Source organism: Myxine glutinosa, chromosome 14 (genome assembly GCF_964187855.1).
Source record: "Myxine glutinosa chromosome 14, kmMyxGlut1.1, whole genome shotgun sequence".
NCBI classification, from domain to species: Eukaryota; Metazoa; Chordata; class Myxini; order Myxiniformes; family Myxinidae; genus Myxine; species Myxine glutinosa.
Genome location: NC_136274.1, coordinates 13,631,978 through 13,657,893, shown reverse-complemented (window position 1 = coordinate 13,657,893; position 25,916 = coordinate 13,631,978). Strand labels below are relative to the sequence as shown.

Below are 25,916 nucleotides of genomic sequence, written 5' to 3'. Positions count from 1 at the left end.
TGTTGGCCCATTAGGCCTGGTGTTGGCTTAGCGGTTAGGGCACCGGCTTGGGATCCGAGGATCCTGGGTTCGAATCCCGGTCGATCGCTGAATTAACGCCAACGGGGTTGACTCAGCCTGTCATCCTCCCGAGGTCGGCAAATTGAGTACCAATTCACTGGTAATTCCCTGTGTGTCGCAAGAGGCGACCAACAGGGTTGGCGGCAGGAAGGGCATCCGGCCGTAAAACATTGCTTCAAAAAGGGGACCACGGTGCCCGAAAAAGGCCAACCCCTACTCTGCGGGGGGAAATGGCCTCTAAAGGTGGTTCTTCACCTGTTCGCCCATTCTCTGGAAGGTCAGGACATGAAAAGGATGGTCGTGTAGAATGGAGTGGGAAGGAATGAGGGACAGAGGGATGCAAATGTACATCGACATAATCCATGCGTTTAGTAATACAGTACCTTTCTTGGCATTGCCATCTCGCATCTATTATATCACGAGTAATTGGTGGATGTTTTACTCTTCCTAATATCATATCCAATGCCAACTACAAAATATAATCCATGCATTTCCTGTTTCATTTAGAAGTGATATTGATGCCACCACGAGTCGTTTTGACCCTGACTTCTCGTTTGCCGAGTTGGATCGTCAGGTGTTGCAGCTTCATACAGTGGACAGATACACAGAGGGCATCTCCATCGTGGCGTCTAATACCGGCCGCTCACAGTTTCTCAGCCTTCCACAGGTGATGTTGCTTAGAACTCTTGCAATTAACAATTAGCTTAAATTAAATAAAATATTAATTTTTGTCGATGTGAAATTGACTGTGGTTTGATGTTGTGTCTTAGCAAACCTTGACGGGTCAATGTTTAGATCGGGCTCCATTGGCTTTCCTCAAAGACTCGTCGTCTGCGTGTGCCACCATCCTCAGCCGGGCGGCATGTCTTACCAGCCAACGCCTGAGCATGTTGTCCTACGCCTACAATGGTGGGTATTGTGTTCGAGAATAAGCCTGTGCTTGTTGAAAAATGAGCTGAAAATGCAAGTTCAACTCGGGTGGGGTGTGCACCGGAAGGTTCTCAGGTGATTAAAATGATGCATAGTCCCGGGGGTTCATGGTTGGGGGAGGATGCTCATTCTCGCTACGTAAATACTGGATGTATGGATACTCCACTCCTGGTGGGAAAGGGTATTACAAGTCATTGTAAAATACTCTACACCAATATTCTGAGGGAATTGACCCATTGACCGGTCCACGGATTCTTCCCTCGTGTTTGATCATTTATGGTGCATAAGCTGCTGCAAATGGCACCTCCATGCTGCCTTTGGTTATGGAATGATTTATAACTATTAGTGAACAGGAAAGTGCTTACACCCTTGTCCCTTGTGGTACTCACTGCTTAGAGCCTTGTGGTACTCACTGCTTACAGCCTTGTGGTACTAACTGCTTAGAGCCTTGTGGTACTCACTGCTTACAGCCTTGTGGTACTAACTGCTTAGAGCCTTGTTGTGGTACTCACTGCTTCGAGCCTTGTGGTACTCATAGCTTAGAGCCTTGTGGTACTCATTGCTTAGAGCCTTGTGGTACTCACTGTTTAGAGCCTTGTGGTACTCACTGCTTAGAGCCTTGTGGTACTCACTGCTTACAGCCTTGTGGTACTCACAGCTTAGAGCCTTGTGGTACTCATTGCTTAGAGCCTTGTGGTACTCACTGGATTGTTTTGGGAGGGAGGGCACGGGTTCTTTGGCACCTTGGCAACATGGCCGATGGCACCAAATGCCTGAAGGTCACCCTCATGCTATGTCACCCTCATGCTAGGTCACCCTCATGCTATGTCACCCTCATGCTATGTCACCCTCATGCTAGGTCACCCTCATGCTATGTCACCCTCATGCTATGTCACCCTCATGCTATGTCACCCTCATGCTAGGTCACCCTCATGCTATGTTACCCTCATGCTATGTCACCCTCATGCTAGGTCGTCCTCATGCTATGTCACCCTCATGCTATGTCACCCTCATGCGAGGTCACCCTCATGCTATGTCACCCTCATGCTAGGTTACCCTCATGCTATGTCACCCTCATGCTATGTCACCCTCATGCTAGGTCACCCTCATGCTATGTCACCCTCATGCTAGGTCACCCTCATGCTATGTTACCCTCATGCTATGTCACCCTCATGCTAGGTCGTCCTCATACTATGTCACCCTCATGCTAGGTCGTCCTCATGCTATGTCACCCTCATGCTAGGTCGTCCTCATGCTATGTCACCCTCATGCTATGTCATCCTCATGCATCGCCCTCATGCTATGTCACCCTCATGCTTGGTCACCCTCATGCTATGTCACCCTCATGCTATGTCACCCTCATGCTAGGTCAACCTCATGCTATGTCACCCGCATGCTATGTCACCCTCATGCTATGTCACCCGCATGCTAGGTCACCCTCATGCTATGTCACCCTCATGCTAGGTTACCCTCATGCTATGTCACCCTCATGCTATGTCACCCTCATGCTAGGTCACCCTCATGCTATGTCACCCTCATGCTATGTCACCCTCATGCTACGTCATTCTCATGCTATGTCACCCGCATGCTATGTCACCCTCATGCTAGGTCACCCTCATGCTATGTCAGCCTCCTGCTATGTCACCCTCATGCTATGTCACCCTCATGCTATGTCACCCTCATGCTATGTCACCCTCATGCTATGTCACCCTCATGCTATGTCACCCTCATGCTACGTCACCCTCATGCTATGTCACCCTCATGCTATGTCACCCGCATGCTATGTCACCCTCATGCTATGTCACCCTCATGCTATGTCACCCTCATGCTAGGTCACCCTCATGCTATGTCACCCTCATGCTAGGTCACCCTCATGCTATGTCACCCTCATGCTATGTCACCCTCATGCTATGTCACCCTCATGCTAGGTCACCCTCATGCTATGGCGACGTCGGAGTTTTCTTTCCAGGATAATGTCTATTACTTTGTCTGTCATGTCTTTCTTCCGGGCCTCGACCTCTGTTGGTGGCAGTTAGAAACCTGGGACAGGTGACCGTGTCCTACTGCTACGTCGATGACACTTCACGGCTCGTGTCTGAGCCAGGACCTCATGGTGACGGTGTGTCTCTGTTTCCTGAGACATCCGGCACTCAACGTCAAAGTACCGCAGGTAAAGCACTGCCTTGGACACCTGGCATTGTGGGGGCATCGCCATGTTACATTTACAGGAATGGTGGAATTATCAAGTGGAAAACCAGACGATTCCGTGGGAAAAAGTCACCAGGTTGGTTTATTGTCACCTATTGGAATGCTCATCCCACTTCCTTCCCTAGAATCCTGTGGCTCTCGGAGCTCGGTGACAGCACCGGTGTATGACGAGCGGTCGCACACGTGCAGCGACCTTGTTGTTGCTGTGACTTACGGTTTCATCTGGAAGGAGGGAAACATCAAGGGGCTTCAAGCTGCCATTGTCTTGGCCCGAAACCTGAGCACATCTGATACAGGTTCGTTTATGCACAGGTGTTGGTATTTATTTGCCAGTTATCGGAAGCAGTAATTGTTCTATGAATATAAAGTCGGATGCGACTTGATGACTCAGGTGTGTATATTGCGTACTCCCCCCACCTCCGCTGATTCAGGAATTCTCACTCAACACTTTACGGTTACCTTCACAAACAACAAGGGGTCTGAACCAATTCAGAGGTGGTCTGGAAATCCAGGTACTTCAAATGCACTCTCAGCTTGTAATTTCGCACCTGTGTTTAGCACATCTCTTGCTCGGCATAACAGGATGAAGAGCAAAGACAAGATTGTTCATGGAGCATTCTTCCCGCAGGTTACATCCACGGAAAGTCTGTCATCACAGGTAACCTTATTGGTGAGTCGATCAACCAAATGGAGGAACTCAAGATCTGGAGGCCCGGTCAGTTCCACGTGTCTGCAGAATTAATGTTCCATCATTCTTTACGACATCACCTGGTGTTGGCCGAACGGTTAAGGTGGATGTTCCATCATTCTTTACGACATCACCTGGTGTTGGCCTAACGGTTAAGGTGAATGTTCCATCATTCTTTACGACATCACCTGGTGTTGGCCGAACGGTTAAGGTGGATGTTCCATCATTCTTTACGACATCACCTGGTGTTGGCTTAACGGTTAAGGTGGATGTTCCATCATTCTTTACGACATCACCTGGTGTTGGCCTCACGGTTAAGGTGGATGTTCAATCATTCTTTACGACATCACCTGGTGTTGACTTAACGGTTAAGGTGGATGTTCCATCATTCTTTACGACATCACCTGGTGTTGGCCTAATGGTTAAGGTGGATGTTCCATCATTCTTTACGACATCACCTGGTGTTGGCCTAACGGTTAAGGTGGATGTTCCATCATTCTTTACGACATCACCTGGTGTTGGCCTAACGGTTAAGGTGGATGTTCCATCATTCTTTACGACATCACCTGGTGTTGGCCTAACGGTTAAGGTGGATGTTCCATCATTCTTTACGACATCACCTGGTGTTGGCCTAACGGTTAAAGTGGATGTTCCATTATTCTTTACGACATCACCTGGTGTTGGCCTAATGGTTGAGGTGGATGTTCCATCATTCTTTACGAGATCACCTGGTGTTGGCTTAACGGTTAAGGTGGATGTTCCATCATTCTTTACGACATCACCTGGTGTTGGCCTAATGGTTAAGGTGGATGTTCCATCATTCTTTACGACATCATCTGGTGTTGGCCTAACGGTTAAGGTGGATGTTCCATCATTCTTTACGACATCACCTGGTGTTGGCTTCACGGTTAAGGTGGATGTTCCATCATTCTTTACGACGTCACCTGGTGTTGGCCTAACGGTTAAGGTGGATGTTCCATCATTCTTTACGACATCACCTGGTGTTGGCCGAACGGTTAAGGTGGATGTTCCATCATTCTTTACGACATCACCTGGTGTTGGCCTAACGGTTAAGGTGGTGCGCTTGGGATCCGAAGGTCGTGCGTTTCGTCTGCCAGCATTGGTTGGTGGTGGTTAAAGATCCCATGGTGTCCTTCGTGAAGAGTAGGTGAGTTATTGCCGGTACCACGGCCAAATTCCTGCCCTAACTAGTCTAGCGTCAGGCCTGACCAGCCGGTTCGTGAAGGCTTGGGCCAAGTTTCCCCCGGCTGACCCCACAAGAAAGGTGGGATCATCGAGGCTGTTAAAGAAGAATAAGTTAAATATTTAAGGTTACAAAATAACTTCTGATGACATATACACCTGTCAGCTCTGATGACGGTGCTATTGCTCAGGTAACTCTTCCTTGTGACACTGGAAGAGTGTCAGGTGGTAAGTGAGAGTTTGCTGCGTCCCAGATTGCAAATGTTACCATTGGATGTAGAATTGACTGAAAAACTTTCTACCTCGGTATAAAATTTGTTTGTTTGTCCAGCTGTTGATTATTATGGTTACAATAGCAATTCAGGTTTCAAAGTTATGATTTCCGTCCAAGTCAAAGTGCATCATGACGTGTGCTCAGTGATGGAGGGCCTTTGTGAAGCAGCTGGGACAGTCCCGGTTGGATTTGGTGAGGACTCTTTCTCCGGCTGTCTTCTGCACCTTGGTTTGGAAGAACTGCAGGACTGCTCCGTCCTCAGGTAAGAATATGATGGCAAGGAAGACTACCGTAAATACTTTTCATGTCATTGCGAAGATGAGGGTTTAGTCGTGAGTCATAATCGGAGTAAATTTTGACATTCAGGAACCTCCAATTGCTAATGTTTCAAACCTCAAATCACAGGGCTCAAGTGAGGAAGAAACAGCTGGAACTTGTGAAGAGCACGTGGGTTGCCAAAAGAGGCAATTCTGATCCAAATGCCTTACAGGAGTGGACTCCAGTGTTATGGAATTGTAAGCTCCAGTGCTGTGGAACTGTAAGCTCCAGTGTTGTGGAATTGTAAGCTCCAGTGCTGTGGAATTGTAAGCTCATGTTGTCGAATTGTAAGATCCAGTGTTGTGGAATTGCAAGCTCCAGTATTGTGGAATTGTAAGCTAGAGTGTTGTGGAATTGCAAGCTCCAGTGTTGTGGAATTGTAAGCTCCAGTGTTGTGGAATTGTAAGCTCATGTTGTGGAATTGTAAGCTCCAGTGTTGTGGAATTGTAAGCTCCAGTGTTGTGGAATTGCAAGCTCCAGTGTTGTGGAATTGCAAGCTCCAGTGTTGTGGAATTGTAAGCTCCAGTGTTGTGGAATTGTAAGCTCCAGTGTTGTGGAATTGTAAGCTCCAGTGTTGTGGAATTGCAAGCTCCAGTGTTGTGGAATTGTAAACTCCAGTGTTGTGTAATTGTCCCGGTGTGTACCCCGGTTTAGAATAGGTACACCGTATCCCTGCGTGTCGTAAGAGGCGACTAAAACGGTTGGCGTCAGGAAGGGCATCCGGCCATAAAAACATTGCCTCAAAAAGAGAACCATGACAATTACAACTACATATGGGCAGGGTACAGCCCGAAGTACCTCGTGGGGGACCCCACTCCCTCTCTTCAAAACTCAAGGTGGGGAACCCGATCGAAGCAAGGGTGGAAATCATTCCATTTATGACGACGAAACGTCTGATACCCGATGTGGAGATCGGTTTCTGAGGTTTGGGACATGGAATGTAGGGACAATGAGAGGGAGATCAGGAGAAGTGGTGGAAGTATTGGTCAGAAGAAGAGTGGACATATGTTGTGTGCAAGAGACGAGATGGAAGGGAAGTGGTGTGAGAATGGTGAAGGGTAGGCAGGGACAGAAATACAAGTTTGTGTGGCAAGGCTGCCCGGAGGGCGTGAATGGTGTTGGTGTCCTGTTTTCTGAGGAGTTTGTAGACAGTGTGGTGAGTGTGACTAGAGTGAGTGATAGGTTGATGATGGTGAAAATGATGATTCGAAAGCTCTTGGTGAACGTCATCTCGGGATATGCTCCGTAGGTTGGTCGGAGCCATGAAGAGAAGGACAAGTTCTGGTGTGCTATAGAGAAGCTGATGGAAAACGTAAAAAGATGAGGAAGTTGTTGTGGTAGGAGGAGACCTAAATGGACATGTGGGAAGGAGTATGGACGGTTTTGAGGGAGTTCATGAGGGTTACGGATATGGTGTGAAAAATGGAGAAGGTGAAAGGATTTTGGAGTTTGCTGATGGAGCTGATTTGTTGATTTGTAATACTCAGTTCCAGAAAGAGGATAATAAGCTTGTTACATACACGTCAGGTGGGTCGACGACAACCGTTGACTACCTGATGGTGCGTAGGCGATATAGGGGGCACCTCCAGGACACAAAGGTGATCCCGGGGGAGGGGGCTGTTTCACAGCACCACTTGGTTGTCTGCGACATAAGGGTGAAAGGTGCGAGGAGAGCTCAGCGGGTGAAGTACCAACCGAGAATGAAGGTGTGGAGGTTGAAAGAGGTGACAGTGAGGGAGGCATTAAAAGAGAGGCTGAGTAGGGTAGAGGATGATGTGGTTGAGCTTGAAAGTGTTTGGATGTCAATGAAAGATAGTCTTTTGAGAGCCGTTGGTGAGGTATGTGGATGGACAAAAGGACCACCGAGGCACTCGGAAACATGGTGGTGGGCTGATGAAGTTGGAAAGAAGATTGACGGGAAGAGGAAGAAGTTCAAGGAGTGGCAGAAGGCGAAGGGTATGGGGGCAGAAAAGGCAGAGCATGAAAGTTATAAGGCAGCCAAGAAGGCTGCAAAGAAAGAGGTAGCAAAGGCACAGGAGGCATGTAGGAAAATGTTCAGAGAACGCTTGGATTCGGAAGAGGGTCAGAGAGCGGTATTCAGGATTGCAAAGCAGATAGCGAAAGAGAGGTGTGATGTGATGGGGGTGAGTTGCTTGAAGGATGAAGTGGGACAAATCGTTGTGGACCCATATGGAATTAAAGGAAGATGGAAAAGATATATGGAAATACTGTTGAATGCAGAGAATGAATGGGATGGCAACATAGAGAGTAACCCAGTTTTAGGACCGGCAGAGAAGATAACCGAGAAGGAAGTTGAGGAAGCGATAAAAGCAATGAAGAGTAGAAAAGCGGGAGGGCCGACGGGAGTTGTCGGAGATATGTTGAAGGCAGCGGGAAATTGGGGTGTGAAGAGAATGACAGAGATCTGTAATCTGGTGGTGAAAGAAGGCTGCATTCCAGTGGATTGGGAACTGAGTACCCTCGCCCCTCTATACAAGGGGAAAGGTGACCCTCTGGACTGTGGCTCGTATCGAGCGATAACGTTATTGGAGCATGGAATGAAGGTATTGGAAAGGGTGTTGGAGAGGAGGATAAGGAAGAAAGTGAAGATTGACAAAATGCAGTTTGGATTTATGCCAGGAAGAGGAACGACAGACGTGCTTTTTATTTTGAGGCAGTTGCAGGAGAAGTATATGGAGAAGAGGAAGAAGTTGTTTCTTGGGTTTGTTGATCTGGAGAAAGCATTCGATAGGGTTCCACGTGAAGTAGTGACATGGGCATTGAGGAAGTTAGGAGTGGAGGAATGGTTGATCAGAGTAGTGATGGCAATGTACAAAAGAGCGCGCACAGCTGTAATGGACGAAGGACGGGAACAATGGTGAGTTTGAGGTGAAGGTGGGAGTGCATCAGGGTCGGTACTACGTCCACTACTATTTGTAGCTGTGATGGATGCGCTGGCTCAGAACGTAAAGGAGGGTTTACCGTGGGAGTTGTTGTGTGCAGATGATCTGGTGTTGATTGCGGAAAGTATGGATGGACTGAAGGAGAAGATGAACAAGTGGAAGGAATGTATGGAGACAAAAGGTCTGAAGGTGAATATCGGAAAAACAAAGGTGATGGCAAGTGGTAAAGCATGTGGTGAGGTGGAAAGAACTGGGAAGTGGCCGTGTGCTGTGTGCAGGAAGGGTGTCGGAGTGAATTCCATTCAATGTACAATGTGCGCTGAGTGGGTTCATCAAAAATGTCGTGGTTTGAGAAGGTCATTAACCAGTGTGGCAGCTACATTCAAGTGTAAGTTGTGCACAGAGGGAGCTGCAGATGGAGGAAATGTTGAGTTGGATCTTGGAGACGGCGTGAAACTGGAAGGTGTGAAAACATTTTGTTACCTTGGAGACATGCTGAATGGAGAAGGTGGATCAGACTCGGCAACGGTTGCTCGAGTGAGATGTGCATGGAAGAAGTTTCGGGAACTGAGTGGCGTGCTGATGAGGAGGGGAGTGTCATTGAAGCTGAAGGGAAAGGTGTATGCTGCATGTTTGAGAAGTGTTATGATTTATGGGAGCGAGACATGGGTAATGAACGTAGAGCAGCAACGAAGGTTGGAAAGGGTGGAAATGCGAATGGTTCGATGGATGTGCGGAGTATCATTGAGAGAGAGGAAGACAAATGATGAATTGCGAAAGATGATGGGAATAGAGCCTGTGATTGATGCTGTGAAGAGAAACAGGTTGAGATGGTTTGGTCATGTGTTGAGGAAGGATGAAAGTGACTGGTTGAAAAGAGTGATGGAAATGAATGTAGACAGAAGTAGAGGACGGGGAAGACCGAGAAAGACTTGGCTAAAGATGGTCGAAGAAGAAATGCGGGCAAGGGGGTTAACAAGGGGAGATGCAGAAAATAGGGCAAAATGGAGAACATTGTCATGGGGACCGCAAGGCTAACCCCCGCTCTAGCAGGGAAAATGGCCTTAAAATGCCTGTTGTTGTGTTGTTGTAGTGTTGTGTAATTGTAAGCTCGTGTTGTGGAATTGTAAGCAATATCCTTACATCACAGCAATGGTACAACGGTGAAGTTGAAAATTGAAAATTTTGAAGTTGTAAAATATATGTATATATGCAGTGCATTCAGAAAGTATTCAGACCCCTTCACTTTTTTCACATTTTGTTATGTTGCAGCCTTATGCTGAAATCGTTTAAATTCATTTTTTTCCCTCATCAATCTACACTCAATACCCCATAATGACAAAGAGAAAACAGGATTTTAGAAAGTTTTGTAAATGTATTAAAAAGAAAAAACTGAAATATCACATTGACATAAGTATTCAGACCCTTTGCGATGACACTTTAAATTTAGCTCAGGTGCCTCCCATTTCTCTTGATCATCTTTGAGATGTTTCTACACCTTGATTGGAGTCCACCTGTGGTAAATTCAATTGATTGGACATGATTTGGAAAGGCACACACCTGTCTATATAAGGTCTCACAGCTGACAATGCATATCAGAGCAAAAACCAAGCCATGAGGTCGAAGGAACTGCCTGCAGAGCTCAGAGACAGCATTGTGTCGAGGCACAGATCTGGGGAAGCCCACAAAAAAATTTCTGCTGCATTGAAGGTTCCCAAGAGCACAGAGGCCTCCATAATTCTTAAATGGAGGAAGTTTGGAACAACCAGGACTCTTCCTAGAGCTGGCCGCCCGGCCAAACTGAGCAATCGGGGGAGAAGGGCCTTGGTAAGAGAGGTGACCAAGAACTCGATGGTCACTCTGGCTGAGCTCCAGACATCCTGTGTGGAGATGGGAGAAACTTCCAGAAGGACAACCATCACTGCAACACTCCACCGATCTGGGCTTTATGGCAGATTGGCCAGACGGAAGCCTCTCCTCAGTGAAAGACACATGAAAGCCGCTTGGAGTTTGCAAAAAAGCACCTAAAGGACTCTCAGACTGTGAGAAACCAGATTCTGTGGTCTGATGAAACCAAGATTGAACTGTTTTGGCTTCCATCTGGCCAATCTGCCATAAAGCCCAGATCGGTGGAGTGTTGCAGTGATGGTTGTCCTTCTGGAAGTTTCTCCCATCTCCACACAGGATGTCTGGAGATCAGCCAGAGTGACCATCGGGTTCTTGGTCACCTCTCTTACCAAGGTCCTTCTCCCCCGATTGCTCAGTTTGGCGGGGCGGCCAGCTCTAGGAAGAGTCCTGGTTGTTCCAAACTTCCTCCATTTAAGAAATATGGAGGCCTCTGTGCTCTTGGGAACCTTCAATGCAGCAGAATTATTTTCTGTAGGCTTCCCCAGATCTGTTCCTCGACACAATCCTGTCTCTGAGCTCTGCAGGCAGTTCCTTCGACCTCATGGCTTGGTTTTTGCTTTAATACGCATTGTCAGCTGTGAGACCTTATATAGACAGGTGTGTGCCTTTCCAAATCATGTCCAATCAATTGAATTTACCACAGGTGGACTCCAATCAAGGTGTAGAAACATCTCAAAGATGATCAAGAGAAATGGGAGGCACCTGAGCAAAATTTCAAGTGTCATCGCAAAGGGTCTGAATACTTATGTCAATGTGATATTTCAGTTTTTTCTTTTTAATAAATTTACAAAACTTTCTAAAATCCTGTTTTCTCTTTGTCATTATGGGGTATTGAGTGTAGATTGATGAGGGGAAAAAATGAATTTCAACGATTTCAGCATGAGGCTGCAACATAACAAAATGTGAAAAACGGGAAGGGGTCTGAATACTTTCTGAATGCACTGTATAAAAAATTTATGTCTAAAGGTTGAATTCCATAGTCTTTTATTTACCTTTTGACCCTCACTGGCAGTGACACTGAACACTACCGGTGCAGCTCATGGTAAATGTGTGGGTGTACCAGCACATGTGCACACCAGAGTGATAATCGCAGCCATTGGAGAAGTGCAAGGGCAGAAACAGTACGAGATCCTTGCAGTTCACACCAGGTGGTGCAATACGAAGATTTCAGCATCCATTTCCTCCACACCTTGATCTTCTTAACAACAAAATACTCGAACATTAACTGCTGGTGTCAGTAATGTTATTTTTACTTTGACCACTCTGCTAGGTTTTACCCGGTTACTTGGAGGGTACGCTGTGGGGGAGCGGGTGCGGTGGCGTGCGTCGGGAACGGATCTGTGTGGTCCTTCGCGGTTTCCAGTGCCGTGGAATTCATCTCGGTCCCTGCCATCCCGGACCCTCCCAAGACAAGGCACGACTTAGCTTGGTCCTCGTTTTCTTTTCCGCAATTTTGGAAATTAAAAAGGACTAAAATACTTGTTTGGTTGTCACATGGTGTTTGTCATCGACTAGAAATAGCAATTCCATTCTGAATGATGTCCTTCCGTTCACGCTTGCTGTACAAAAGAGCTTCGGCAAACTCTGGTATGAATAAGTGTCGATAATATCGGCCTTCGCAAAGATAATCATTTGATTGGTCAATATTTATAAAGTGTGGCAATTGTTCAATTTGTAAAGCCACGAGCAGTTGATGACCAAAAGCAAATTTGTTTTTTCAGGTTTGCGCTGAAATACACTGAGTACGACTGTGACCGTAACGATGTCTGCTGGCCTGGTCTTCTGCATCCATTCATTGTGACCTACATTGGTACCTCTCCGACGTTTTGGCCCTTCATTTATAGAACACCAAATATCCCATTATTCACTTTGCAGAGACGAATTTACGTGGGAATCAATACAGTGTTCTTTCCGTTTCTGTTAACCAAGCGTACTCCATTGCTCCTCTCTCTCTCTTTCTCTCTCTCTCTCTCTCTCTCTCTCTCTCTCTCTCTGCAGGGCAATCGGATTCTTCTTCACTGGCCCAGGCCTTAACCCTCACGTTTGTGGTCCTGGCCGGGTTTACTTGTTATCTGAGTGCTTGGACTCAGACAGCTTGTGGCATGGTGTCCTGACACTGACGACTACATCTTCAAAGTTAGAACGAAGTAGATTTATCATTGCCAGGGCCATAAAATTGATCTGTCGAGTTATATAAATGAGTAAGGATACGCTATCGTTGGATTTGAAGTGAAGGAAATGTTTAGTACTGATGGATAAAGTCCCCGATTATCATATTCTCTGAAAACTAGTTACCAAACGTGCAAATACTGTTTGAGTTCGGTTTCTGTATACAGTTTATTTTTATTTATAGTCATGGCAAAATGTATTTAACGTTTTATTTTTTGAAAAATAAACGGGGAGATATAGTAATCGGCTCCGTCTGTCTGTCCATCCATCACGCTATCGCTTCCTGAACATTGACAGAAATTCATCAAACCTGGTAGTAATGATCACCACATGGCAAGAATGTGCGAGAAAAGTATAATTTTGCCCCCGATCCGCGCAGAGTCAAAAGGTCAGTACCAGAAAATGCAATTACAAGCACATTTTAAAGCATTTTTAAATGAAACTTTGTATATACAATCACCATTGGGAGACGCATGAAATATGTAACGATTTTTTGGATTTGAGCCCCAGTTCCTGCCCCAGGAGTGTAGAATTCGGATCAGAGGGGTTAAAACGAGGAAAATAACCCTCAAAATTTGATATTGGGTCGTTCCTGGTGGAACTTTTTGTGATGGCGTGCACCATCGACTTCCCTCGAGTTACGATTCAAATGGAAATTGAAACAAAACTTCACTAACAACAGTATTGACAAGCAGAGATGACCGGTCAGGACCCCACGGTTGAGAGTTCGTCCTGCTCTCGGCCACGAGCGGAGATGATGGTCAGGACCCCACGATTGAGAGTTCGTCTTGCTCTCGGCCACAAGCGGAGATGATGGTCAGGACCCCACGATCGAGAGTTCATCTTGCTCTCGGCCACAAGCGGAGATGACCGGTCAGGACCCCACGATCGAGAGTTCGTCTTGCTCTCGGCCACAAGCGGAGATGACCGGTCAGGACCCCACGATCGAGAGTTCGTCTTGCTCTCAGCCACGAGCGGAGATGACCGGTCAGGACCCCATGATCTAGAGTTTGGCTTGCTCTCGGCCACGAGTGGAGATGACCGGTCAGGACCCCATGAGCTAGAGTTCATCTTGCTCTCGGCCAGAAGCGGAGATGACCGGTCAGGACCCCATGATCTAGAGTTCGTCTTGCTCTCGGCCACAAGTGGAGATGACCGGTCAGGACCCCATGATCGAGAGTTCGTCTTGCTCTCGGCTGGCCGAGACAGCGCCCTTAACATGAAGCACAAATGAACGGAACTCCTCAGACACCTTTTCGGGCTTGTCGTCCAAGTTCAAGTCCACCTTCTGCAATCTTCGTAAAGCCACAGCTGTTTTGTAAAAAGGAAACACGCACCTTAGTTTAGTTTCTGAATTTTGATCATTGCACTCAGCTCTTGGTACATCCTGTACAGTCAAAAAGCAATGCATGGCACAAAATTCACGGTGGCCATTGCCACAAATTAACGGCTTTATGGCCATTGCCTCGGCCACACCTTCTGTAATTACCTCTGCTACCGAAGGTGGATGTAAGTTATGTTTTCACCGACCGTTTGTCTGTTTGTTTGTCTATTTGTCTGTCTGTGAACAAGATATCTCAGAAAGTTGTTAAAGGATTCAGACGAAATTTGGCAGAGATGTTGTGTATGTGACACGGACAAAATGATTTGATTTTGGTGAAGATCCGGATTCGGATCCGGCTGGTAGAATTTTTTAAAGTGGTTCTTCACCATTGGGAGATGGGGCCAAAAACGATACATAGCGGGATATCTCAAAAGGTTATGGACGGATTTGGACGAAGCCTGGTGGAGAGGTTGCATGTGTGACAAAAGACGATTCGATTCGATTTTTGTGAAGATCTGAATATGGATTCGGATATGAGAATTATTTAATTTTTAAGTGATTCTTCACCATTGGGAGATGGGTCCAAAAACGATACATAGCGGGATATCTCAAAAGGTTGTGGACAGATTTGGACAAAACGTGGTGGAGAGGTTGCATGTGTGACAAGGAAGAATTGGTTCAAATTTGGTGAAGATTCGAATATGGATTCGGATATGAGAGTTATTTAATTTTTAGGTGATTCTTCACCATTGAGTGATAGGGCTAAAACCGATATATGACGTGATATTTAAAAAAAAGTTATGGACGAGTTATGACTAAACTTGGTAGACGAATTGGTTAAGTAACAAGAACAAGGTGATTAGATTTTGGTTCAGGTCCAAATCCAGATCCGAATGACGGCGACAGCTTGCCTACTCTTCGTGAAGGCCTCCGTTGGATCTTTAACATGCACCAACTAACGTCGGCAGACGGGATGCCACGTTTAACGTTCATCCGACGGATGGCACCCACGTCGATGATTCACCCTAGCTGTGAAACACTGGGATGACAGTTTATAGCTCGGTCGGGATTCAAACCCAGGCTGGACGGGTTAGAGGTGACTGTGCATATCTTCTGCAAGTAGTGTATACTACGCACTTACGAAATTTTAAAATTACTTGTGTGCTAACGTTTGAAGATTTCATCTCCTTGAAAATTACTCACGAAGGTCGTGCTTCTTTACGTCACCGTGTGATCCAGGCTTTTGATGAGCCACGAGCAGACATTGTGCCTCGAGCAGGCCGCTATGCCGCACAAAGGCGTTGTGCCAAGCTTCGAGCTCTTGGACGTCGTTCAGCTTGGCGGGGTCAAACACCAGCATAACCCCACTGGCACCTTTCCGCATTGCGGGCCAGCATTTTTCAAACCTGACGTTCAGCAAAGGTAACTTTGAGTGCAAACTACATGAACACCATTAATGGCGTTGGGTCCGATATCAAGTTTCCAAGATGAAGCTATACGATATCATTGACAAATGTACATTTGCAATGCTGGTTCAAGGAGGGCAGCAAGGCTTACTTCCTGTCTCCGCTGCAGTCCCAAAGTTCCACCTCATACCTCAGGCCGTTACTGCTGCTATCAGGACAATACTCAAATTCCAGGATTCTGTTCAGGAAAAAGCAGGAAGCATAAATATATTCTTTCGATTACAGAAAAAGATTGGAGCAATCAGGAAAGAGAAAGCAATAGCCTCCTTCACATGGAATTCGAATCCGACTTGAGGTAGGAACACGACTTTTTGCCTCTGGATTATTGCAATGTGGATCATTTGCAGCACGTGAAGTGAAGAAGGGTTGGTGTCAGGAATCGTAAGAGGCGACCAAGGGTTGGCGTCAGGAAGGGCATCCGGGCATAAAAACATTGCCTCAAACAGGGAACCATGATTGTCATGGGGCCTACAAGACTAAGCCCCGCTCTAGCGGGGGAAAATGGCCTTAAAACGATCATTCATTCATTCAGTGAATGCACCTGACTCCCTGCGTAGGCCAGTATTCTTCTCCAACCGTCTGGGTCGCATCTGCCAGGTAGTTTGCTAATGTCGTCTTTCCACTCTGCAAAAGAGGAGCACATGTTCCATCAACAAGGGTGTTTACAAACTCCATCTTTAAAGGGCCTATCTCATTGGCGGAGACGTCGCCGCGACTGCCGCGACTGATCAGTCGCGGCAACTCGGGCGACACGGGAGACCAAAAAATGACCTTGACCTGGATGTACCTCACTTGGACCAGGAGTGAAGGCCTATTTTCCATGCTGCATACTGTACTCTATGGAATTGTGTCATTGCATAAACTGTATGAAATTCTATTGGGATTTTATATATATTGCTTTGATGTAAACTGTACTGTTCACAATAAATATTACTTGTAAACCGTAAACTCCAAAAGTCTCCAAAAAAATCGAACATGTTTGAATTTCCCGCGACTTCCCGGAGACCCGGCTAGTCTCCAGGAGACGTCGCGGAGACGTCTCCGCAACCAGCGGAGACTCGAGTCGCCACCAGGTCGCCACCTAGTCTCCAGGCCAATGAGATAGGCCCTTTAGTAATTGGACAAGTTGGTAACAAAGATTAATTGTGTAAAGTAAAGTATAGCAAACGAACCGAATCTTAAAATGTAAACATAGGAGCAATACCCCTGGTGCTCACCTGGAAGAACAAACAATATACTGCACTGACTATAAAGGTATTTTAAACCAATTTCAATGGTTGCGAGAAGAAAGGGCAGCATGTACAATCATACTAACATAATCATAAGACCTTAAACAAACAAACAAAAAATATACCGAGTTTGCAGCCCCCCCACCCCCCATCCTGTATACTCCCATCCTGTATACCTCCTCAGACCCCAATATTTCTAATGCCTTTTACAAACTTCGGCATATCACGGGTGGTGAAGGTTGTGGTCAAGTTTCATCGAAATAGTGTGTGTAGTTTCATGGGAAAATCAAATTCCTATTTTGGGGGTCAAACCTCGATCCACTTTGACCCCGGTAAACCCCCTTAAACCTCGATTTTTTTTTAATGCCGTGAACAAACTTTAGTCACAACACAACAGATATCATTTGTGCCAAATTTGGTCGCAGTCCCATCAGCGGTTTCTGAGAAGAAGTTTCAAGTGTTTATGGACTGATGGACAGACGTATGACGCACCATCGCATGAGCTCCCCTGAACTTCGTTCCAGGTGAGCTAAAAAGGAGCTGATACTCTGGGTCCCCACATTTTGTGTAATAAAAAAGCTAAATCTTGAACGGTTTTCGAAATATCGTGCACACAAGCCAGAATACCAAGATGGTTGACATAGCAACAGGATTCAGACAATCAGCCGTGATCTAATCAGGTTGAGATAATGTCATGAGGAATAGATATCTGCAAGATGAAAGATAAATGTTGAACGGTGCTATAAATATCGTGAACACAAAAGTACATGGACGGATGATCGGCCATGGACGGATGATCGGTCATGGACGGATGATCGGCCATGGACGGATGATCGGTCATGGACGGATGATCGGCCATGGACGGATGATCGGTCATGGACGGATGATCGGCCATGGACGGATGATCGGCCATGGACGGATGATCGGCCATGGACGGATGATCGGTCATGGACGGATGATCGGTCATGGACGGATGATCGGTCATGGACGGATGATCGGCCATGGACGGATGATCGGCCATGGACGGATGATCGGTCATGGACGGATGATCGGCCATGGACGGATGATCGGCCATGGACGGATGATCGGCCATGGACGGATGATCGGCCATGGACGGATGATCGGTCATGGACGGATGATCGGCCATGGACGGATGATCGGCCATGGACGGATGATCGGCCATGGACGGATGATCGGCCATGGACGGATGATCGGTCATGGACGGATGATCGACCATGGACGGATGATCGGTCATGGACGGATGATCGGTCATGGACGGATGATCGGCCATGGACAGATGATCGATATCCCTTCTTTTCTATAGTTTGCCACATCCCATACAAAGGGGCCTTTTCTATACCACCGGCATTTTTTCACAAATACATTTTAAATACAAACAAAATACATTTGTTCAACGTACAAGACTTTATTGAAAACTATATAAAAGACTTCAAAAAGTAAGGGGAAAAAATATTCAACTCAGACGGGATTCGAACCCATAACCCCCAGCTATGGGAGTCAGGCTTTATCCATTTGGCAATTGCAACAGCATATTATATTGGTGTAATAATATTTGTAAAGGAGTATAAAGTGTATGTGTGTGTGTGTGTGTATATATATATATATATATATATTATTTTAAAGCAAAAACAGCAGCACTTAGGTGGAATTTGTTTCGAAAGCCATTCACTAGACCTATTGGCCGATGTATATTCCAAGTTTCAGCTAGTTTCAATGTTAGTCAAGGCAAGAAATTCAAAAATGTGCTTATTTAAGCTGCATGAGGCATTTTTGAGGAAAAGCAAACAAATAGGTTTTTCTGAAAGGGATTTTCGTGCTGAATATGAATATCTTGTTTGTGTTTCCCAAAATTGCCTAATTAGGTCATTAATTAAGGTCAAAGGTCAATAAGTGCAAAATTCAAGTTTTCACAGAAATTATTTTATTTTTAATATCCAATACAGTGGCGAAAAGGTTTATCGAGTATCTATCATATTAAGCCATATATCGTATGTCAAAGATTTGAATTTAATGGAAAATGTGAGAAGTTCGCTGTTCGCTGTTCATGGTAAGAATTGTGGTACATGTGATAGGGACATGTGATATGTTCACATGTGATATGTTCGTGAGATGTGATATCACAAGTGATATCATGTGATATCACATGAGATGTGATATCACAAGAACATGAGATGATATATCATCTCGTGAGATGTGATATCACAAGAACGTGCGATATGTTCGCTGTTCAGTAAAGCTGTTCAGTAAATGTGAGTGAGTGAGGAAACAGTAACTGTGAGTTCTGAACTGTGAGTTGTGGGAACTGAACTGAGTGATATCACAAGTGATGTGCTATCACAAGAACATGTGATAATTGTGATATGTTCGCTGTTCAGTAAAGCTGTTCAGTAAATGTGAGTGAGTGAGGGAACAGTAACTGCGAGTTCTGAACTGTGAGTTGTGGGAACTGTGGGAACTGAACTGTGAGTTCAGTAAATGTTCAGTAATGTGATGATATATCATCTCGTGAGATGTGATATCACAAGAACGTGTGATATGTTCGCTGTTCAGTAAAGCTGTTCAGTAAATGTCAGGCACCAGAATCAATGCCACCATCCAGTGATGCTGCACATCACCATATACAGCGTGCAAATTACCAGAGCTTCATATGGAGAGAAGCGTGCAATCCAAACCCAGTAATTCCTTCCCCAATGGACTCTGCTGGATGGAAGCTGGCTGATGGTATTCTCTCACCGGTGCTCACATCTTTACCCCCTATCCCAAAAGCATGCAAGGACATTGTACAGTGTGGCTGTACCAAGGGTTGCACCAGTGATAGGTGTTCGTGCAAGAAATGGGATTTGAAGTGTATGGACGCATGCAAGTGCAGTGACTCGGAGACCGGAACATGCAAAAACAAGACTAAATAACGCCAATGCTAGGATATTGCCACAATACGGTTATTTGACACTTCATCAGTGTTGGTTTAAGGGGGTGAAATATAAATATAAAATATAGAAATATAAAAAAGGTGACATGCTCCTTTCTAATATATTGTCAGATATATTGTTGTCATATATAGAGAGGAAACCAAAATCAGTTTTGGTGGCCTACGTTGAAAAAGAGACAAATCCATGCGACCAAAATTGAACTGTTATTGAGATATTGGCAATTGAACCGTTATTGAGATATTGGCGATAGAATCAAGAATTCCTATCATATTTTTCATTTAATTTGAATATTCGGCACATAATTTGACGTTTAATTTGAATGATATGTCGAAAATTCTTGTAAATTCATCTTGGGGACGTCAAATAGGACCTGACGAAAATTTCATTAAAATTCGCATTTTGTACTAATTAACCCTTGACCCTAATTGGTGGCTAATTATGCAAATTTCGCAAAACAAACAACAAAGTCTCATTCCCCTGAACCTAGACAATGATGCTATGCCATATACTCTTTTCACTGGTGCATTTTGACATGAAACATCAAAGGGAAATCGACTGACATGGCACTCCGAAGAAAGGTCAACCGTTACGGAGATATTCTCCATAGAAGTGAAAATTTCTTTCACATTTTCCATTAAATTCAAATCTTTGACATGCAATGTATGGCTTAATATGATAGATATTGGAAAATCTTTTTTACCACTGTATTGAATATTAAAAATAAAACAATTTCTGTGAAAACTTGAATTTTGTACTTATTGACCTTTGACCTTAATGACCTAATTAGGCAATTTTGGGAAACACAAACAAGATATTCCTATTCAGCACAAAATTCCCTTTAAGAAAAACCTATTTGTTTGCTTTTCCTCAAAAATGCCTCATGCAATCACATTTGCTGGAAATTGAACCAGTCTATGTATAGTCCTTGAGATATGAGCACCAACATATTTTAGGCGGACGGACGGATGGACAGACACCAACGTGATTTCGAAGGTTTCCTAAATAAAACTCAAGAATGCATAAACGGACGTTGCTGAAATTTGGAACATATTACCTCAACGTACAAAGTATTTACTTCTGAAATTTGGAACATATTACCTCAACGTACAAAGTATTTACTTCTGAAATTTGGAACATATTACCTCAACGTACAAAGTATTTACTTCTGAAATTTGGAACATATTACCTCAACGTACAAAGTATTTACTTCTGAAATTTGGAACATATTACCTCAACGTACAAAGTATTTACTTCTGAAATTTGGAACATATTACCTCAACGTACAAAGTATTTACTTCTGAAATTTGGAACATATTACCTCAACGTACAAAGTATTTACTTCTGAAATTTGGAACATATTACCTCAACGTACAAAGCATTTACTTCTGAAATTTGGAACATATTACCTCCACGGACAAAGTATTTACTTCTGAAATTTGGAACATATTACCTCAATGTACAAAGTATTTACTTCTGAAATTTGGAACATATTACCTCAACGTACAAAGCATTTACTTCTGAAATTTGGAACATATTACCTCAACGTACAAAGCATTTACTTCTGAAATTTGGAACATACTAGGGCATGCCCGTACTATATATATATCTAAAATTATATCCCCCCCCTCTATTTACATGAAATGGTTTGGTCCATGAAATGTTTTGGTCCATTCGCAACGCCAAAGCGAACAGCGAACGCTTTACATGAAATGGTTTGGTCCATGAAATGTTTTGGTCCATTCGCAACGCCAAAGCGAACGGCGAACGGCTTGCGAGTACAGTGACAATCCCCCCCCCCCCCCCCCTCTATTTACATGAAATGGTTTTAATTAGTTTTAAAACATAGTTTAACGCCAACATAGCAGCAACATAGTTTGCCAACGTGAAATAAATGAATACGCTCTCAAATGTGCCGTCCGAGGCAGAGTGTGTTCGCCACGTTCGGCACACGCGATAGCTCGCTGCTCTCTGATTGGTTGAATCGTTTTTTGGACATAGCTCGGTAAGTAATTGTCCGATTAATATGAAACCTTGAAAAGGCACATCCTCGGGTCCCCAGCAATATACCTGGCAAGTTTCAAGTATATCGGACCGGTAGTTGTCGAGAAACAGCGGTCGCATACACACACACACACACACACACACACACACACACACACACACACACACACACACACACACACACACACACACACACACACACACACACACACACACACACACACAGACAGAGATTAGTGGAATTATAGATAGATTACCTCAACGTACAAAGTATTTACTTCTGAAATTTGGAACATATTACCTCAACGTACAAAGTATTTACTTCTGAAATTTGGAACATATTACCTCAACGTACAAAGTATTTACTTCTGAAATTTGGAACATATTACCTCAACGTACAAAGTATTTACTTCTGAAATTTGGAACATATTACCTCAACGTACAAAGCATTTACTTCTGAAATTTGGAACATATTACCTCCACGGACAAAGTATTTACTTCTGAAATTTGGAACATATTACCTCAATGTACAAAGTATTTACTCCTGAAATTTGGAACATATTACCTCAACGTACAAAGCATTTACTTCTGAAATTTGGAACATATTACCTCAACGTACAAAGTATTTACTTCTGAAATTTGGAACATATTACCTCAACGTACAAAGCATTTACTTCTGAAATTTGGAACATATTACCTCCACGGACAAAGTATTTACTTCTGAAATTTGGAACATATTACCTCAATGTACAAAGTATTTACTTCTGAAATTTGGAACATATTACCTCAACGTACAAAGCATTTACTTCTGAAATTTGGAACATATTACCTCCACGGACAAAGTATTTACTTCTGAAATTTGGAACATATTACCTCAATGTACAAAGTATTTACTTCTGAAATTTGGAACATATTACCTCAATGTACAAAGTATTTACTTCTGAAATTTGGAACATTTTACCTCGATGTACAAAGTATTTACTTCTGAAATTTGGAACATATTACCTCAATGTACAAAGTATTTACTTCTGAAATTTGGAACATTTTACCTCAATGTACAAAGTATTTACTTCTGAAATTTGGAACATATTACCTCAATGTACAAAGTATTTACTTCTGAAATTTGGAACATTTTACCTCAACGTACAAAGTGTTTACTTCTGAAATTTGCAGCCGATTTCGCCCAGAAGCTGAGAAACGCATTTTCAGTCCCCATGTTAAAGCTGCAAACAGAGAAACGATCCCTTATATATTATATATAAAGGGAGGGGCGCTTTGCTCCTTCTATTGATATTCATTACACGAGATACACATATCTATAAATTTTACCCATATTTTTTAAAGTGGGACAGTTGGGGTTGACCAAACCTGAGCGGGTCCAACGATGAGGATTTTAACTTGAAACATGCCGACCTGGCTCCAAAACGTCGCACGATCGGGTAACATGCACTTAATGGCGTTGGCGCCCCTAGCAACGTCAAATCGCGTCGGCAAGAAAAGTAATGACACAAAAAACATGGTTGTTGCTTCAACATTATGTAGAAAAACTATATTTTTAGGTAAATGTCAAACAGTAACTCAAACGACAAAAGTAAAAAAGAAAAAAACGACCCAAACCAACGGAGAGATATGAAATTGCCGAGTGCTCCGTCACTTACCACTGCATCATGGCGAGCAAACACTGCTTCAGTACTGATAAAATAAAAAACCACGGTGAATCAGTTATAGTCAGGTTCACTATGTCAATAAATTATATTTCGTTCAAAATCATGGTAGATTAGCAAACCAATACATTTTTGGAAAGGTTATAGCATAAGGAAACTAAAAATCAATGTTTACATTTGGAGAGATAACTGTATGGCGGCCATTTTGGATTTTCAAAATGGCCACTGTAAAATACATATTTTGTTCTATTTCTGCCTCTAATTACCCTAGAAACCTTTTAAAATATACTAAACCTATATTTTCAGGGACAAGGAATCCAATGAAAGTATCAAATTAGTGCTATGGGGAATGGTAAGACACGAATCAAAGGTTTTGAATTGCAAAATACTGTGGCGGACTCGAAAGCTCACTGGCGTGAGGGCATCATTCCACGCACCAAGTGGGCGGCGGCCACGCCCGAGGGTTGGCGTGGCCGCGGGATATACACCGGGCACGCAGCCCGGAGTGCTCCAGTGCTACAGTTGAGCTCTGATAATAAAGACTCTTAAACTTACCGCGTTGTCCGCTTCCTTCTTGTTGTACAAGTAAGCGCGCGTAGCACCGCGCTTTAATACTGTCTTTATATTCGCGATAAGTTGCATAATCAAATACATGTTATCATTTTGTACAGGCAGTTAATAACATCAAAATGTGTCACAATAATTCATATCACCAAACATACACAGGCAGTCAGCAAAATCATATATACACATGCGGTCAGTATAACTTCACATCTACACGGGCAGTCAATGACAAAATATACACAGGCAGTCAATGGCATCAAACCTACACGATTACAGAATATGCCATTTAGAGTTCGTCATCACTGTCCTGTGTGTCGTATCCGACAATATAGTCCGCATCGTTTTCACAGTCCGTTCCACACAAGCAAAGGTCGGTCAAATTGATTGGCAAATCGAATTGGTCAAATGGTCGATCGAATCGAATTCGATGAATCGAATCGAATCGAATCAATCGAAGTGGTCGAATGGTCGATCGAAGCGATTGGTCGAATGGTCGAATTGGTCGAATGGAATTGGTCGATTGGTCGAATTGGTCGAATTGGTCGAATCGAATTGGTCGGAATTGGCAAATGTAAACATTGATGTCAGATTTTCCATGTAATAACGTTTCCAAAAATGTATAGGTTTGCTAATCTACCATGATTTTGAACGAAAAAACATAGTGAACCTGACTATTATCTGGGCAGTCTCTGAGCAAAACATTGGGAAAATAAATGGAGGATAGTGTCATGTATGAAGCTGCAAATATTCACCGTTGTATCCCTACACCGTGACCGCATTGTATCCCTTCGACCCAGCTCGGATGGCGCTGCAGTTAATCGGGCCTGCATCGGCAGAGTGAATAAACGTGTGCTACAATCGATCGTAGTTTGTCGAGATACCTTACACACTTCTTGTTCCATTTTTGTTTTATCCCTAGTTCTTCCCTTCCTCTTTTCCCTGCGTTTAGTTTCTAGCCAGCTTGTGTCCTGTATGGTGGCATCTCCGGAATGACTGTCACCCCGGGATTGTGAAGATGAAGTCACTTGCTAGAAACTATGTGTGGTGGCCGAATCTTGATGCTGATATCGAACATCATGTTCGACATTGTTACCCCTGCCAGAGCACCCGGAATACACCTGCGAAAGCGCCACTGCATCCCTGGGAATGGCCCAGCGAACCGTGGCATCGCCTACATCTCGGTTATGCCGGGCCTATTAACGGCAGCATGATTCTAATAATTACGGACGCGCACACAAAATGGATTGATGCCTATGTGACGCGTGGTACTATGTCAGCCATTGTCATCGAAAGACTCAGACGCTGTTTCGCCACTCATGGTCTGCCCAGGATGATCGTGAGTGATAACGGTATGTGTTTTTCCAGGTCCGAGTTTGCCGAGTTCACACGTCGGAACGGCATCAAACATAAGTTTGTCAGCCCACATCACCAGGCTTCAAATGGCTTGGCCGAACGATCCGTGGGAATCATCAAATCCGGATTGCAGAAACTTCAGGAGGGAACCCTGGAAACAAAGCTTTCTCGTCTCCTGTTCAAATACCGCATCACGCCACAATCAACAACCGGAGCTGCTCCGTCTGAGTTATTGATGAAACGACACGTGAGATCGACACTTGACAATCTCAAACCAGACATATCATCAAATGTTTATCAGAGCCAGCTTAATCAAAAGTTGGTGCATGATAAGACGTCCAACAGTCGCTGTATCAACATTGGAGATCCAGTGTTTGCCCGAAATTTTGGTGCAGGTGCGACGTGGCTACCGGGGGACATCATCGAGAAGCCAGGTCCACTGTGCTGCGTGATTCGCCTGCAGAACGGTCGTGAAATTCGTCGACATCAGGACCACATAACCTACCGTCACTGTGAGTCGATAGAGCCTGCAGCATCGTCACAGTCAGAACAGTTCGACCCGCCACTGCCAGAGATCGTCGTGGCCGCTCCAGCCGGCTCGGATGCCCCGAAAACCTCTGCGACCGCTACACCCTTCGTGGAGACCAAAGGAATCACCTCGGACTCTGTATCCACTGGTACACCACGACCCAAAGGAATCACC

General features: G+C 44.4%; 2 protein-coding genes across 8 annotated transcripts in view; one reads left to right on the top strand and one right to left on the bottom strand.

Moving 5' to 3' along the window:
* The window catches only part of TCTN2 (tectonic family member 2), a 44,801-nt gene extending 31,901 nt beyond the window's left edge, over positions 1-12,900 (top strand). For 5 of the 7 annotated variants that reach the window (XM_068135213.2, XM_078768126.1, XM_078768123.1 and 2 more), the window contains 12 exons: positions 568-727; positions 831-969; positions 3,023-3,160; positions 3,324-3,494; positions 3,630-3,710; positions 3,827-3,913; positions 5,508-5,625; positions 5,769-5,878; positions 11,505-11,640; positions 11,763-11,906; positions 12,214-12,302; positions 12,491-12,900. In XM_068135213.2, the coding sequence (XP_067991314.2) occupies positions 568-727; positions 831-969; positions 3,023-3,160; positions 3,324-3,494; positions 3,630-3,710; positions 3,827-3,913; positions 5,508-5,625; positions 5,769-5,878; positions 11,505-11,640; positions 11,763-11,906; positions 12,214-12,302; positions 12,491-12,606 (1,489 nt within the window). In that variant the 3' untranslated portion in view covers positions 12,607-12,900. The remainder of the gene's footprint in view (positions 1-567; positions 728-830; positions 970-3,022; positions 3,161-3,323; positions 3,495-3,629; positions 3,711-3,826; positions 3,914-5,507; positions 5,626-5,768; positions 5,879-11,504; positions 11,641-11,762; positions 11,907-12,213; positions 12,303-12,490) is intronic. The other 2 variants (XM_078768125.1, XM_078768124.1) reach the window with 1 other exon arrangement.
* On the bottom strand, positions 12,889-23,118 carry IFT22 (intraflagellar transport 22). The gene is made up of 5 exons (XM_068103120.2): positions 23,001-23,118; positions 15,993-16,075; positions 15,543-15,629; positions 15,189-15,391; positions 12,889-13,972 (listed from the first exon to the last, which is right to left on the bottom strand). The coding sequence occupies exons 1-5, from the start codon at positions 23,076-23,078 to the stop codon at positions 13,821-13,823; spliced, it is 603 nt and encodes a 200-aa protein (XP_067959221.2). The 5' UTR covers positions 23,079-23,118; the 3' UTR covers positions 12,889-13,820.
* Between the last annotated feature and the right edge of the window lie 2,798 nt (positions 23,119-25,916).

Coding starts and splice junctions, on each gene's coding strand:
- IFT22 (XM_068103120.2), bottom strand. CDS start 23,078: ATGTTACCCGATCGTGCGACGTTTTGGAGCCAGGTCGGCATGTTTCAA. Junction 16,076..23,000: donor TCATCGTTGGACCCGCTCAG/GTTTGGTCAACC, acceptor CCTCTTTTGCAG/AGTGGAAAGACGACATTAGC. Junction 15,392..15,542: donor GACTGCAGCGGAGACAGGAA/GTAAGCCTTGCT, acceptor GCTGAACGTCAG/GTTTGAAAAATGCTGGCCCG.